Source organism: Rhinatrema bivittatum, unplaced genomic scaffold, assembly GCF_901001135.1.
Source record: "Rhinatrema bivittatum unplaced genomic scaffold, aRhiBiv1.1, whole genome shotgun sequence".
Taxonomy (NCBI): Eukaryota; Metazoa; Chordata; class Amphibia; order Gymnophiona; family Rhinatrematidae; genus Rhinatrema; species Rhinatrema bivittatum.
In genome coordinates, this window is record NW_021820313.1 from 851,534 (window position 1) to 866,378 (window position 14,845).

The following is a 14,845-nucleotide window of genomic DNA, read 5'->3' on the forward strand; positions in this document are numbered from 1 at the left end:
GTTTTGGTCTGTCTCCATCTACTGGACAGGAGGCTCAACCCATGGTCTGGACTGATCCAGGTGCATACAGGGAATGACAGAAAACATTCAAGCAACATGGAGTCTCCATGGAGAGTTCCTGGCATTGCAGCCTGATCTGCTTTCAGCACTAGACTGTCACAGGCCTGGTATGCTCGCCCCCTTTCAGAAACTAGAATGAAGTGGCTGTGTGGGTGTAGCCTTTACCTTTCTCTCCCTGAGGTTCGAGTCTTTGGCTGGTGGCAGGCGCCTCCGCTGCTCCTTGGAGCCCTCTGACTCAGGGTCCCGCGTACCTCCAGCACTCAGTAGTGGCATGTGCTTGCCAGGCTCCGTCTTCAGGCCACCATCAGGAGAGCTGCGCTGGCTGCAGCTGGTGGAGGAGACTTGGGAGTCACTGCTCAGGTCTACACCGCTGTCTGACTGACTCCGCTGCAGAGGAGGGCAACACGGCTAGGCAGGAAATGATCAGAGAGAAAAACAAGTAACAGATCAGATATAGTGCGCCGAACAGCCCCAGATCCAAGAGGAGGCTAAACCCCACCCCCTGATGAGAAGTCCCGGTGTGGGATTCTGGGAGGATCAGGGGGCTCCCTCCCTCTCTTACCTCAGTGCTGACTGTCTCTTCGTAGGCACCCAAGGGCTCTGGCCATGGTTCCGAGGTACAGGCCGCAGGATAGGCCCCTCTGTCCGTACCTGCTGCGACCAAAGAGTAAAGACAGCACTTCTTAAAGCCAAAGGAAATATTGGCTCTTACCTAAAGAGTCCTATCAGATCAGCCAAGACAGATGGGCTTTTCTCTTCCAGCAGATAGAGCTAAAGGCCTTACTATACTCTTCATAGGTACTTAATTTACAGTGCCACCTGCACTCAGTATTCTTGTAATAAAGCTAAAACCATATGAGCAGGTGAACCCTCCACTAAGAGAATATGAAAGTCTTAAATCAACAATTACCTTTCATAAAAAGCTACATGCAGCTCCCCTGCACTGCGGGAGAGGACAATAAAAAGGAAAATTGGTTCTTACCTACTAAATTTCCGTTCCTGTAAGACCACAGATCAGTCCAGACAAGTGGGTTTTTGCATCCCTACCAGCAGATGGAGACAGAGAACAAAACTTTGAAGCACTGCAACATAACAGAGTGCGCCACCTGCAGTCCCTCAATATTGATAGGTACCCAAGCCAAGATCCGAAAACAAACATTTTGGTCACCCTTCTCTGCACTTTCTCCAGTGCAGCTATATCCTTGAGATGAGGTGACCAGAATTGTACACAGTATTCAAGTTGCGGTCTCACCATGGAGCAATATAGAGGCATGACATCCTCCTTTTTATTTTCCATTCCCTTCCTAATAGTTCCTAACATTGTTTGCTTTTTTTGATCACCACAGAACACTGGGCTGCGTCCTCTCGGGCCCGAACGTCCAACGCAAAAGAACCTGGAGAAGAAGGTCTGCAAGGAAGACCACGTTGCCGCACAGCAGATGTTGAGGGGAGATAGTAACTTAATTTCCGCCCAAGATACTGCCTGGGCCCTAATGGAATGAGCTTTAACCTGAAAGGGTAATGGCTTTCCTGCCTCTACATAAGCTCCTGTGACCACCTCCTTGATCCAGTGAGCTATGGTAGCCCACAAAGCTGGTTCACCTTGCCTCCTTCCACCGTGAAGAACAAACAAGCGCACTGGTTCTGAGAGTTCCAGATACCGCACTAAAAGCCTACTGATTTTTAAATGGCAGAGGAGGCGGTAGTCTTCTGTATTCTTGTGCCTATATCTAGGGACGGTAAGGAAATGGACTGATTCAAGTGAAACTCCAAGACTACCTTGGGCAAGAGGGATGGAACGGTGCGAAGCTGTAACGCTCCTGGAGTCATCCGGAGGTATGGTTCTTGACACAATGCCTGTAATTCAGGGATGCGATGAGCTGAGCATATTGCCACCAGGAACACAGTTTTCAGCGTTAACAGGTGCAATGGTGCAGCGACCGAAAGAAAGGCCCTGCTAAAAAGTCCAATACTAGATTAGGATTCCACAGGGGAACCTGCCACCATAGAAGTGGTCGGAGGTGTTTTACCACTTTTAGAAAACGGGCCATTTCTGGATGCACTGACAGAAGTGTTCCGTTCACCTCGCCTCTGAAGCAGGAGTGTGCCACTACCTGGACCTTCAAGGAGTTAAGGGACAACCCTTTATTCAGGACATCTTGTAAAAATTCCAGAACCAGAAGGATTTTGGCCATCCAAGGGTAACCCCGCGTTCCTCGCACCAGGTCTAAAATATTCTCCAGATCTGCACAAACACACTAAAGACATCGAGAACTTCTACGCGCTGAGCAAGGTGGAAATTACTGCCACCGAATATCCATGCTTCATCAGGCAAGCCCTCTCAAGGGCCAAACCATAAGACAAAACAGAGTCAGATCCTCGTGAAGAACCAGACCTTGTTGGATCAGGTCCTTGTGCGTTGGAAGGCATAGAGAGGGTCTTCACCAGAAGCCTCCGCATGTGTGCATACCATGGGCGTCTGGGCATATCCGGAGCCACTAGAAGGACTAATCTCCTGTGGTGCTCAATCTTGTGAATGACCTTGCCCAGCAGGGGCCGTGGAGGGAAGGTGTACAGTAAACCCTCCTCTGGCAGGGTCTGAACAAGGGGGGGGGGGGGTCGATCCCCAGGGATCGCTGATCTCTTCTGCAACTAAAGAATCGGAAGACCATTGCATTTTGAGATGTGGCCAGTAGATCGATGGAAGGGAAGCCCCAGCGGTCTACCAACAACTGAAAAGCTCTGGCCGACAACACCCATTCTCCTGGATCCAGACTCTGCCTGCTTAGAAAGTCTGCTCTGACGTCGTCTTTTCCTGTGATATGGGAGACCGATCATCCGTAGGTTCAATTACACTCATTCCATAAGGGGATCTATCTCCAGGGACACTTGCTGGCTCTTGGTTCCTCCCTGGCAGGAGGAACCCTGGGGGGGATGTTGCACTGTCCAACATCACGCAGATCGCCTGGCCCTGGAGCCTGTGGCTGAACTGTAGACATTTATCTGACTGCCTGGGCTTACAGGCGGTTTATGTTCCAGCACGCCTCTTCCTTGGTCCAACGCCCCTGGGTCGCCAGTTCCCAACAATGAGCTCCCCACCTCCGGAGGCTTGCGTCCGTCGTGAGAACTAGCCAGTCCATTGGGGACAGGCTTACACCCTTGCTCAGGTGAGCTTCCTGCAGCCATCACTGAAGCTGAGAACATACTTCCCTCAGTAGGAGACGGCGAATTGAGTAGTCCTGGGACAGTGGGTTCCAACGTGACAGCAGGGAGCGTGTTGGAGTGGACGCATGTGTGCCCTCACCCATGGTACTACCTCCAGCGTTGACACCATCAAACTGAGGACCTGAAGACAGCGCCACACCCTGGAACGTATCATGTTCGTCAACTGGCACATTTGGCATATCAGCTTCCTTATCCGAGAGTGGGAGGAAGACCTTGTCCTGGTTTGGTGTCGAACCAGACCCCCCAGATACTCTAAGGACTGGGAGGGCTTGAGACTGCTCTTGTCTATGTTCTCGATCCAACCAAGTTCCTGAAGCAAGGACATCACCCTGCTGGTCACCTGGAGACTCTCTTCTAACAACTTCACCCGGATCAACCAGTTGTCCAAGAATGGGTGCACCAGGATTCCTTCTTTCCTCAGTGCTGCCATCACGACCACCATAATTTTGGAAAGTGTTCTGGGGGCAATAGCCAGGCCGAAGGGCAGAGCCTGGAACCGATAATGGTGGCCCAGTACTGCAAAGCATAGGAAACCTGGTGGTCTTGGATTGGAATATGAAGGTAGATCTCCAAGTCTAGGGAGGTTAAGAAGTCTCCCGGTTGAATGGCCATTATGACGGAGCATAGAGTTTGCATACAGAAATGAATTACTTGTAGATGATGGTTGATGCTCTTGAGGTCCAGGATGGGGCAAAAGGAACCCTCCTTCTTGGGTACAATAAAATAGATGGAATAACGCCCTGTATTTTCCTGGGGATTAGGTACTGGAATTATAGCCCTCAAATTGAAGAGTCTTATCAAGATAGATTCCACTGCCAGCTTCTTGTGCTGGGAGTGGCACGGAGGCTTCATGAATATGTCCCAAAGAATGCTGCGAAACTCCAGCGCATATCCTCCTCATATGATATCCAGTACCCATTTGTCAGACATGATCTCGACCCACCTCTGGTAGAAGGATAGTTGACCCCTATTTCCTCATCCTGTGAATGGGTCGGCAGAACGTCATTGGGAAGTTCGGGCCGAGCCTGAACCCGAACCAGCCCCTCTTTTTGGTTGTCGGCTCCAAAATAACTAAGACCTTCCTGAGGAACGAGATGTCTGAAATGTCGAGTTCCTGTAGGGCCGAAAGCGCTGGGAGCCCCTGGCAGATCCCTCATAGGCAAGGGGAACTGCAACCCCTCTCTCATCTTCTGGTAGCCAAGATACTGAGATTCACCCTACTTACTGGCCAGCTTTTCCAATTTGCTTCCGAATAGGAGGGATCCCTTAAAGATCAACTTTGTGAGTTTGCCTTAGAGGTTACATCTGCTGACCAATTTCGCAGCCATTGCTATCTTCTAGCCGAGGTACGGACTAGGTCAGAGCCCATGTCCACTAAAAAGGCAGCGGTGGGCTACATAGCCTCTCTCGATTGCACCCTTGAGTTATTTGTCTCTCTCTCTCTCTCTCTCGAAGCAGGCTTGAGCGAGCCACCAGGGCACAACAAGATGCAATCAGTAGTGTCAATGCTGTCACGTCAAAGGTTTGTTTAAGGATGGACTCCAACCGCCTATCATGCGCATTCTTTAAGGCTGCTCCTCCCTCCACTGGGACAGTTCGCTTTGAAATGGCGCAGACCAGGGCGTCCACTTTGGGGAAACGCAGGAGTTCTCTGGCCGCTGGATCCAGTGGGTACAGAGCTTCCAGTGCCCACCCTCCTTTAAAACTGGCTTCCAGGGCATCCAATTCTGGATCAATCAACTCCTGGATGGCTTCCAGCATCGGAAAATAGCAAGAGACTTTCAGTAGAGACACCAGGATGGGATTCTTCTTTGGTTCCTTCTTAGGGTCCTTGCCAGGAACTCCCAGAGTCTTCAGGGTCTGGGAAACCAGGGCTGGCAATTCATCTCTATGGAAAAACAGTAACATGGTCTGATTATGGCTCCAAGCCTGGGGGGGGGGGGGGGGGGGGGAGAATTTCCCCATCCTCCAATTAATCTAAATCCCCTTTCATTGTCCCTGTCAGGGATACCCTTGATGAGATGAGGCATGTCTCAAGGTCTGGGAGAACAAGGCCTTCCTGGCTGGGATTCAGGCTGGACAGGGACAGGAGAGAAAGACTGTGCGCCTGTACGAAAGCCTGAAGGACTTAAAAAAATTCCATCCAAGAAAAGGCCACCAGGTCTATTCCTAGCCCAGGAGGAACTGGGGTAGGCACAGCTGAATGTCTCTCTCCGAGGTAGAACCAATCCCTGTGATTACTCAGATCCGGGGTACTACCGGATAAGACTGTGGGCTAACCCATCTTCTGAATAGGAGGAGCTGGGCTTAGAAAAGTTCTGGGATTCCAACCCTCCCTTGGCCTCCTCACAGTGCCAACATAGGTAAGACTCCAGGTCAGACTGTGTAGCCCTAATATGGTAGGCAGCACAAAGAGTGTCGCTTATGCTTCTTTGCTGCCGGGGCCATAATAAACGGTAACTGTGCGCTCAGCCAGTTAGCGCCTGAAGTCAAGTGCACACAGAGATCCTGTACCGATGCATGAACGTATGCACGCACACATGTGCAACATTAGGCGCACAGCGCTTGTGCAGAGCCAGCACACACGGCATGTACCGATGCTCTATGGAGACGCACAAAAATCGCATACAAGATGGCGCCACCGCGGCCTAACACATGGAGTGCCCACCGAGCCTGAAGCAGGGCTTAGCCCATTGGGAAGGCTACTCAATCCACGCGGAAGCCCCTTCCCTTATCCCAATGGGATCGGAAATGTCATTACAGCACACCAAGCAAGACCGGAGGAAGGACTTACTGAAGCCCCTCCATGTCTCTGAATCGGAAGGAATCCTCTTCTCTTTACTTACCTGGGCTCAGCGCTTACTGGCTGAGTACAGAGACAGTCTCCAGCTGCGGGGGGGAAGAGGGCTTTGGCCATCACTGCCGTGCTCTGCTTCCTACATCTGCTGTCTTTCAGCTACTTCAGCAGCAAAGTCCATGCCGGCAACTGGCTATTGGACCAAGGCACAGCTCTGAGGGATTTCGGAATTTGCCTCAGGAATTCGACTGTGGGAGGGACCTTTAGGTATCACCACAGGAGAGCGGGGCTCAGTCTTTCTCCAATTTAAATGTAGATTTTCCTCTAACGAGTACTGCAATCCCAATAGGGAAAGCACATCCACATCTGCTAAGAGACAGAGATACTGAAGGGCTGAGGTCACTGCAGGGGTGTATCTAAGGTGACATCAGCTTTGAAACCTGACTCCGTCTCAATCTGTTAGCAGGGGAGCACATAACCCATTGATCCTGAGTACATCTGGCTACACGCTAGGAAATTGTCTTTTAATCTACCATCTGCTGAAAACAAAGAAATAGAGGGACTGTAGGTGGCACACTAGGTTAGGTACAGTGTCAGTGAAACTCTGTCTATCTGCTGGCAGGGATACAAAATCCAGGAGTCTGGACTGATCTGGGCACGCAAGGGGAAAGCAGCTCAGTTTTCTTATCAGACAGAACACAACTCAACTTCTGGAATCTGTTTCCCCAACTCTAAAAAAACGAAGCTGGCAGGACATAAGGACCAAACTGGGATAGTGCCAGAGCGCATTTCCACTAATATCTGCGAGATTTTAGCTTGTCTACCTATTAATGTTTTCTTTGTATCTTGGAAAACCAAAACACTACTTCGGTGGTGCAAATACTACACCGTATTATATTACACTGAAGCTTCTCATCCAATCAAAAAGCAGGGTTCAGCATACAAACACAGTTATTCCATCTAACTTCATGGTAAATGTATGCAGGCAAGTTATTTGTGCTGTGAACAGATGAAAATGGATGCCTTGTGTGAGCACCCTTCCAGCCCTGCCCCTCCCAAAACCCTGGGAACCTAAAGACAACAAAGCTGAACTTACTGGAATGTAATCGGCTCCAGATGTGAGGGGGCAGCGTTCCAACCAAGCCAGTCTTGTCCCGCTGCTCATTCATGGCTCCAGGGCCTTCCTGCTTCTGGGGGAAACCATTCCGGGAAGAGGACAAAGCTTCCTGAAAGTAAACAGATTGAGAAGGCATTGTATCAGGAAAGTAACGGCACAGTGACCCTACGCATTAGGTCTAATCCCTGGCCGAGAGACATGGAGAAATGTTCTTACCTGTTAATTTCCTTTCCATTAGTCCTGCTACACCAGTCCAGCTCTTAACAAGTGGGTTGTTTCCCCCTAGCAGCAGATGGAGGCAGACAAAACCTTTTTCTTCTGTGACATTACAGCCTCTACTTAGGGGTGGTGCCAAGCAGCAGGAACTCAGTAACCTTCTATCAAAGCTTCAGATCAAACCCCACAATGGCAAAGTGAATAACCATCAACAAAAAATGAAGAAGCTTCCCTGTAACCAGAGTCAACAGTAAAGTAAAAAAGAAAAATAGACAACCAATGCAGCAATAATGCTCAAATTAGAACAGCAAGCTAAGTTACTGAGATGATACAAGCTTTGCTTCCTAGGTGGGAGCTGGACTGGTGTAGCAGGACTGATGGAAAGGAAATTAACAGATTGTCCAGCCCTTAACAAGTGGAAGTGCCAAAGCTTCATCTACCCAGAAGAGTGTAAGCAAGAGCTGCCTGAAGAACCCCTGCACCGTACGCAGAGGCCTCCCTCACCAGAATATCCAGATAGTAAGGTTTCACAAAGGTATGCAAAGATGGCCAAATGGCAGCTTTGCAAATATCTACTGGCACAAGCACCTGAACGTTTACCCAAGATGCTGACAATACCCTGGGGGAGTCAGCACAAAGCAACTGCAGGGCCTTATTTTCTTTCAGCATATAAACTGAGACCATAGCTTCCTATCTGCAGCAAGCCAGAGGAGCCTTCGAAGCCGAGGATCCCCCCAACAGAACCATCTGTCAGACTTGCAAAATGCATCAGTCACCTGAGAGCTAGATACTCAGATCCCAGGAGAAAAACCATCTGGTTAATATGAACGGCAGAATTAACAGCACCGGATGGAATACTTCAGCATCCGACAAAATAACCAGAAACTGATCTTGACAAGACAAAGCCTGGACCTCCGAAATCAGTCTCTCAGAGCAGACAGCCTTCAAGGAAATCTGACTCAAGGGTTCAAAGAGCCCCCCTCCAACACCCTGAGGGACCAGCATAAGGTCCCAAGGAGAAACAATGAGTCGAAAAAGAGTGCAACTGTTTAACGCCCTTCAAAAACTGGGTGAGCTGCTATAGAGACATCACCCGAACCACCAAGGTAGCAAGAAAAACCGCTACCCAAACCTTCAGGGAACTTGATGCGAGCCCCTTATCCAAACTGCCTTGAAGTACGACCAGAGAGGGAGACTCCGAGCTAGACTTGCAAAAACGTAAGCCAAAGTGGACCATTTTTGTGATGCCAACAATGTCAAAATCATGGAAGGAGAACATCCCCCTTTTGCGGAGCTGGCACCACTCAAGAGCCAGACCGTCAGAGCAAAAAAAAGAGTCAAATCTTCCATTATCATTGTCCCCTAAAACTGCAGACCACACGATCTCAGGAGACACAAGGCATGAACCATCAGCAGCTGCATGAGATCTGCAAACCAAGACCTACCCAGCCAATCTGGTGCAACCAGGATGACCCTGTTGCACTCCAATTCTATTTTCAACAGCCTGCCTATGAAAGCCCATGGAGGAAAAACGTATAGTAACTTACACTAGGGCATCCATTGCCAACGACCCCTGTTCCCTTCGCTGACTAAAGAAGATTCCACATCTTGGCATTCTGACGGGTCACCATCAGATCCACCTATAGGCGGGCCCCACTGGTGACATATCCTTTTGAAAGCTTCCAGACTTAGCTCCCCTTAGTTGGGATCTAACAGATTTCAACTGAGGAAATCAGCCTGCATGTTCTCCTGCCCAGCGATATGTGCTGCCGACAGTAAAGGAAAGTTGGTTACCACCTGCTAATTTTCATTCCTGTAGTACCACTGATCAGTCCAGACTACTGGGTTTTGCCTCCCTTCCAGCAGATGGAGACAAGAGAAAGTTTTGCTGACACTGCCACATAACCTGGTGTGCCACCTGCAGTCCCTCAGTATTGACCTGTGCCCAAGCCAAGATACCACTGAACATAAATAAACATCCCCACATAAACACGTCCCCCTGAAAGAGCAGTAGGAAGTGGGAATGATCTTTTCCAACCTTAACAACATAAGAAACCAAACAAAACCTGTGCCATTCTTCAGCCTATTTAAAATAGATCAAGCACACTCTCCAATTCTCCCATCAACTGGGCAGGGACTCTGGGGTACTACAGGAACAAAGATTAGCAGGTAAGAACCACATTTTCCTTTCCTTTAAATTCTTGTCCCCTGGCAACCTGTTTCCCATCAAGTCCCCCCAAGCTGCTTCATCAGCTGGTTGAGATTTTCACCAAACAGCAACTTCCCCTTAAAGGAAAGATTACAGAGCTGGGTCATGGACCACATATCTGCTGACCAGCGAGCCATAACAGCTGAGACCTTATTTCTGGCTAACATGAGAACCAGATCATATAGCACGACCTGCATGTAGGCCACCTCAGCCCCCAACCGGGCCACCTGTGTGGAACCCTTCTCCTAAGCCTTCTGTAGCTAGCATCAACAGGCCCTCTGCATCAGGCTACCCCAGATAGCTGCCCGCAGATTCAGTGTGGAGCCCTCAAACATCCATTTTAACTGAATCTCTAGTTTACAGTTCTGTGCATCATTGGAAGTGTTGTCTTCTTTGTCATTTCCGAGACTGAAGCACCACTTTAGGAATCAACAGGTCCATGGTCTCTTCCGTAACAGGTATAACTTTGCCATCGCCCTTTCCTGCTGCACCAGGTTGATGCTCTCCTATCAGGAGACCTTCCTTCTCCATCCAAGGCAACACCAGGGCTGCCAGACTTGAGTTGGGACTTGGCTACTATGTCCCTGAAGGTCTCACCTATATACCTCTGTCTGCCTCAGCTCTTCTAGGTCTGCCACTCTAGCCTCCAGAGGTCGGACTCATTCTCTGAGAGCCAGGAGCTCTTTGCATCAGATGCACACACACAACTTCTCACCGGTGAGTAAAAAATCATACAAGTGATACTCAATGTAAAAGACTGGGAGGCCCCCCCTCTTGTTGCTGGGCTGCTGCCTTCATCTCAAATTTGTTCAGTTCCTAGTTAAGTTTTAGGTTGCTAAGGGGGGGAGGAATGTGCCTAATTAGGGTCCTTTAAATGTGTTAGTGTATTCACTATATATCTGGTAGTGACCTACAAGGGAATGATCAAACTCTTGATAAGGTGTGGGGAGTTTCCGAGTTTAAGTTAAATGGGCTTTTTTGTGTGTGTGTTTGAAAGAGACACCTGCCTATAAATTAAAAGGATGAGCATGGGATGGGTGGGAGAGCTTCTGTCTGTTGCCTGACTTTCTGACTACCTATTTAAAACAAAACATACAAACACTGAATAATATACCCCAATAGTTTACATTTAATTTTATATACAGATATTCTGATTCAATCATTCCGGTTCACAGCAACATATAAATATTACAATTTAAAACATACATAGATAACATAATACTAGCAACAGTAACAAGGAAGAGACTTAAGTTTTTGGGTACTTGCCAGGTTCTTATGGCCTGGATTGGCCACTGTTGGAAACAGGATGCTGGGCTTGATGGACCCTTGGTCTGACCCAGCATGGCATCTTATGTTCTCTTAAGTTCTTAAGTTTTAAAACTTTCTCCAAGCAGTACTTACTGATTCTTTCCAGCCACCAGCATTGCTCCTACCAAATAAGTTGTCCCCTTTACAGGGCAAGTCTGCTAGTTTTTCATGAACATCTTCCCACATAGCACTGGAGCGGAGTCAGGCTTTCCTGTGGGCCGCTATAGAAGTCGTCAAAGTCTCGAACATCTCATAAATGGCTCTAAGTTGATGCCGTAAGCTCTCTTCCAATCTGTTAAAGGTTAAGGAGGAGCCTGGTCTCCCGATGCAGTTGAAACGTATGGTTTGAGGTCCTGTAGACACTCCCAAGTATTGCTGTATTTCTGCATTAAACATCACTGCTTGAAAAACTCTGCATCCAAATTCGTCCAGGTACTTGTTCTCCTTGCCTGGAGGTGTGTTTGAATGCAGCCATGGCTTATTAGGTTTGTTTTATGGCTGATTCTACAACCCTGGAAGCATGAGGAAGTTGTACCGTACCGTAATGAGGTGACTTCCTCATGTGGAATTTCTGGTCTTGCGAGAGAGACTGCCCTGAAACGGGGACTCCCAAGATTTATTCATCACTACATCTAGACCACATGCGATGGTAATGCGGTAGGCTCTGATGGGCATTAAAACTCTTTAAATATCCCATTACCTCAGCTCTGGGATCTGGTAACGTCATCTCCACTTTTTCAATAAACTTGGAATATGTTAGGTCTTCTCGGGGCAGTGACGGCTCTGGTGGGTCTGAGTCAGAAGGAATTCTCATTGAAGTGCCCAAGGAAGTTGGAAGAGATGCTTGTGGTCCCATATCCAGTTCCGGCAAAAATTTTGGATCCACCATTACTACTTAACATTTCTATAGTGCTACACGACACATGCAGCACTATACTGGCTCTTCTTCCTGGTCCTGAGGACTATCATCTCCCTGAATTGGAGAAGAGGGAATCCACAGTGGGGGGAATCCCTCCTCCAATGGACTAGGCAGCAGGTGTGGGTGGCCGTGCCCCTCTAAAGCAGCAATATCTGGGTCACGGCTTGTGAGGCCACTCCCCCCCCCCCCCCACTGTAGAGAACGTGTCGTCTTCTGTGGGGTGGCAGATATACCCCTCAGTGCACCCACATGTGCTGCAGCTTTTTTTTTTTAGTTGGGGCTAGAGCCGCCAGTAAAAATGGAGGAATCTGGCCCTCTGTGGTGCTCAGATGGTTTTTGTTCCTTGTGGGATGTGTTATGCCTCTTTATTAGAGGCTCTTGTAACTGAGGCGACTGTCTTTTTCAACTTGACACAGAGGAGAAGTCAGAATAGACCTTCTGGAAGGATCCACCAGAACACGACTCCACAGGGGAGGTTATTACTTCCTCTATATCTAAGGTGTTGGAGCCCAACAGTTCTTCAGGTAGACTTCAGGTTCTGTTGGAAGTCTTGAGGAATGGTTCTGTGAAGTCTTGTGTCTGGGTGGTTGAATGGAAGCCTGATCACGCTGCAGCCTCCCACGAGTCCACGCTTGCTTAGGGTGCACCAAATGAGTCGCCAAATGCTGTTGGTGCATGATGTCTATCGGCCGTTGTTTATGCGTTGCGGACACCCGATGGCATTTCTTCTGAGACACCTGCATCGAGGATTCTGCGTTGCGCTCGTGTTGCATCATGCGCCGAATGCGTGGTATGTTCTTGGTGCAACAGGACTTAATGTGACCAGCGTCATACTTTGGATGCGTTGCACACAGAGGAGCCTTCCGACTCTCGACACTGTTCTTGGATGACAACGCACTTTCCATCAACGCAATGACCACTTTTTGTGGGTTTGGTTTTTTGTTTTTTTTTTAGTGGCCTGAAGCGCTTTGAGCACCCTGGGACCTTTGGCCACCTGGCTCTGCTTGCCACGACTCTCTGAAGACTGCACTCACAGCGCATCACCCAAGAGAAGCATCTTAGGTCTCTGTGATGAGTGGGATGAATGGTGTTCCGACAATGGGGCATAAGATCCCAATAAAGCGCAGTTGCCCTCTCAACTTGGCGATTTTCACTGCACACTGCCTCTGGGCCCTCAGTGACATCCTGCAGCAGTCGCAGCACATCGACTGGTTGTGGTCGGGCCCAGGACATAATTTTGCCACACTGGCAAGTATTTAAACCTGGGAGTTTTAGGTCCCATAAAAGCGCACTGAAAAGTGCTGTTATGGGTTCTCATAAGGAGAAAAACAAGAATTTAAGCAAAGAGAAAGTGAGAAAAATGCTTCCGCGTGTCCAATGAGCTGCACCAAAAGAGAAAACTGAGAAGTAGTAATCGCATGGGAACAGTTGAATAGGTGCACTGAGCAAAGATCTGTATTATTTGAGAGAAGCTTCACCCTGTGCTGCCCGAAGAAAATCACCAGAGAGCATGGCTAATTCAGCCTGCTTATAGACTGAAAGGCTTTAGCCACCTCCAGGGCACAGGTTTTGCATGATATTTGTCTAAAGCATGTCAGAATTCAGATGGAATGAAAGGCAGAAGACTCTAGCCTATTCCCGGCTCCCACTCTCCTCTTACCCGTTGCTGCTGTGGAGGGGGTGGCTCCTGTTTCCGGGGTCTCTCGCGTCTCTTTGCCCCAAGGCCCTCAAAGCTGTCAGCAAGAATGGTTCTCTGGGTGCTCCTGAGCGCCTTTTCTGGGAACCGAGAGTCTAGAAAGAAGAGGCAAGAGCAGGAGAGCGGAGACAGACAGGTGCTTATGAATTGATATATTAAAAAAAAAAAGCTAAAAGAATTCTCTTGTGCATCATGACAGACAATTTTTCCAGATAAAGGGTGAATAAATAAATCCTTAGGTCTTAGACCACATGAAAAAAGAAGAATGCTTTGTGGTATTTTACTCCCCAATTAATGCTCATGGCACCCGTACCAGTCCTGGTCTCGTAATGCCCTGGCTGGGCGGTGGTGTTGCGGCTTGGGGCTCCTTGAGGCTGCGGTGGCGGTAACTGCTTGCTGTGTCCCCCTGGCCGGCTACTGATTTCTGCCAGTGCTTGCTGAATTCCCACTGGGTCACTGTGAATGATCCGATCCAGACGGTACACTGCACTAGTGCTCTGGGGTGGGGGAAGGGTCATGCCAGGGGAGCGCTCCTCCATGTTTCTGCTGTGAGGATGGGGAAAAGGGATAATTAGTCAGTTCTCCCATAAATGGTAGGGGCGAGATCAGTAGAATACACTGCAGAAGTCTCAAATCCATCGAGAAACATCCATAGAAAAGGAAACTTTGCTCTTACTTGCTAAATTTTGTTCCTGGAATACCACAGATCAGTCCAGACAAGTGGGTTTTGCATCCCTACCAGCAGATGGAGGCAGAGAATAAAAGCTTTTCAGGCAAGAGTGCCACCTGAAGTTCCTCAGGATTGGCCTGTACCCAAGCCAAGATGTCCAAATGAACAAACCCCAAAAAGCTCTGGGCGAGCAGACACTCAAAGTTGGAGTCCCCTAAAACTAGGACCCCCTGTCTCAAACAAGGAATATATTAACATAGCCTATGTACACTCTTAGTAATTCTGTCTCAGCAACATCCAGAAGGGAGAAAGTCTTTCGAAAGAAGGGGATGGATCTCTGGACTGATCTGTGCAATTACAGGAACAAAAATTAGCAGGTAAGAACAAATTTTCCTTTCCTGTGCCTACTCCAGATCAGTCCAGACAAGTGGGATGTACCCAAGACCCTCTAAACTGGGCAGGAACTCGAAAGACCAGTTTCGCAATACACTTTCCCCAAAAACCACCTCCTCTGGCACGACAAATCTCTTGCGGAGACATCAGGTGATACTCCGCCCAGGAGGTTGCCTGCACCCTGGTAGAATATGCCCGCAACCCTTCCAGCACTGACCAACCTTTTAAGATGTAA

At 48.8% G+C, this 14,845-nt stretch overlaps 1 protein-coding gene across 7 annotated transcripts in view; it reads right to left on the bottom strand.

Moving 5' to 3' along the window:
• Window positions 1–14,845, bottom strand: part of PRRC2A (proline rich coiled-coil 2A) — an 80,693-nt gene that overhangs the window by 23,011 nt on the left and 42,837 nt on the right. For 6 of the 7 annotated variants that reach the window (XM_029585913.1, XM_029585912.1, XM_029585908.1 and 3 more), the window contains exons 17-21: window positions 13,861–14,093; window positions 13,512–13,642; window positions 7,179–7,308; window positions 623–714; window positions 226–468 (exon numbers count right to left, since the gene is read on the bottom strand). In XM_029585913.1, the coding sequence (XP_029441773.1) occupies window positions 226–468; window positions 623–714; window positions 7,179–7,308; window positions 13,512–13,642; window positions 13,861–14,093 (829 nt within the window). The remainder of the gene's footprint in view (window positions 1–225; window positions 469–622; window positions 715–7,178; window positions 7,309–13,511; window positions 13,643–13,860; window positions 14,094–14,845) is intronic. The other variant, XM_029585910.1, reaches the window with a different exon arrangement.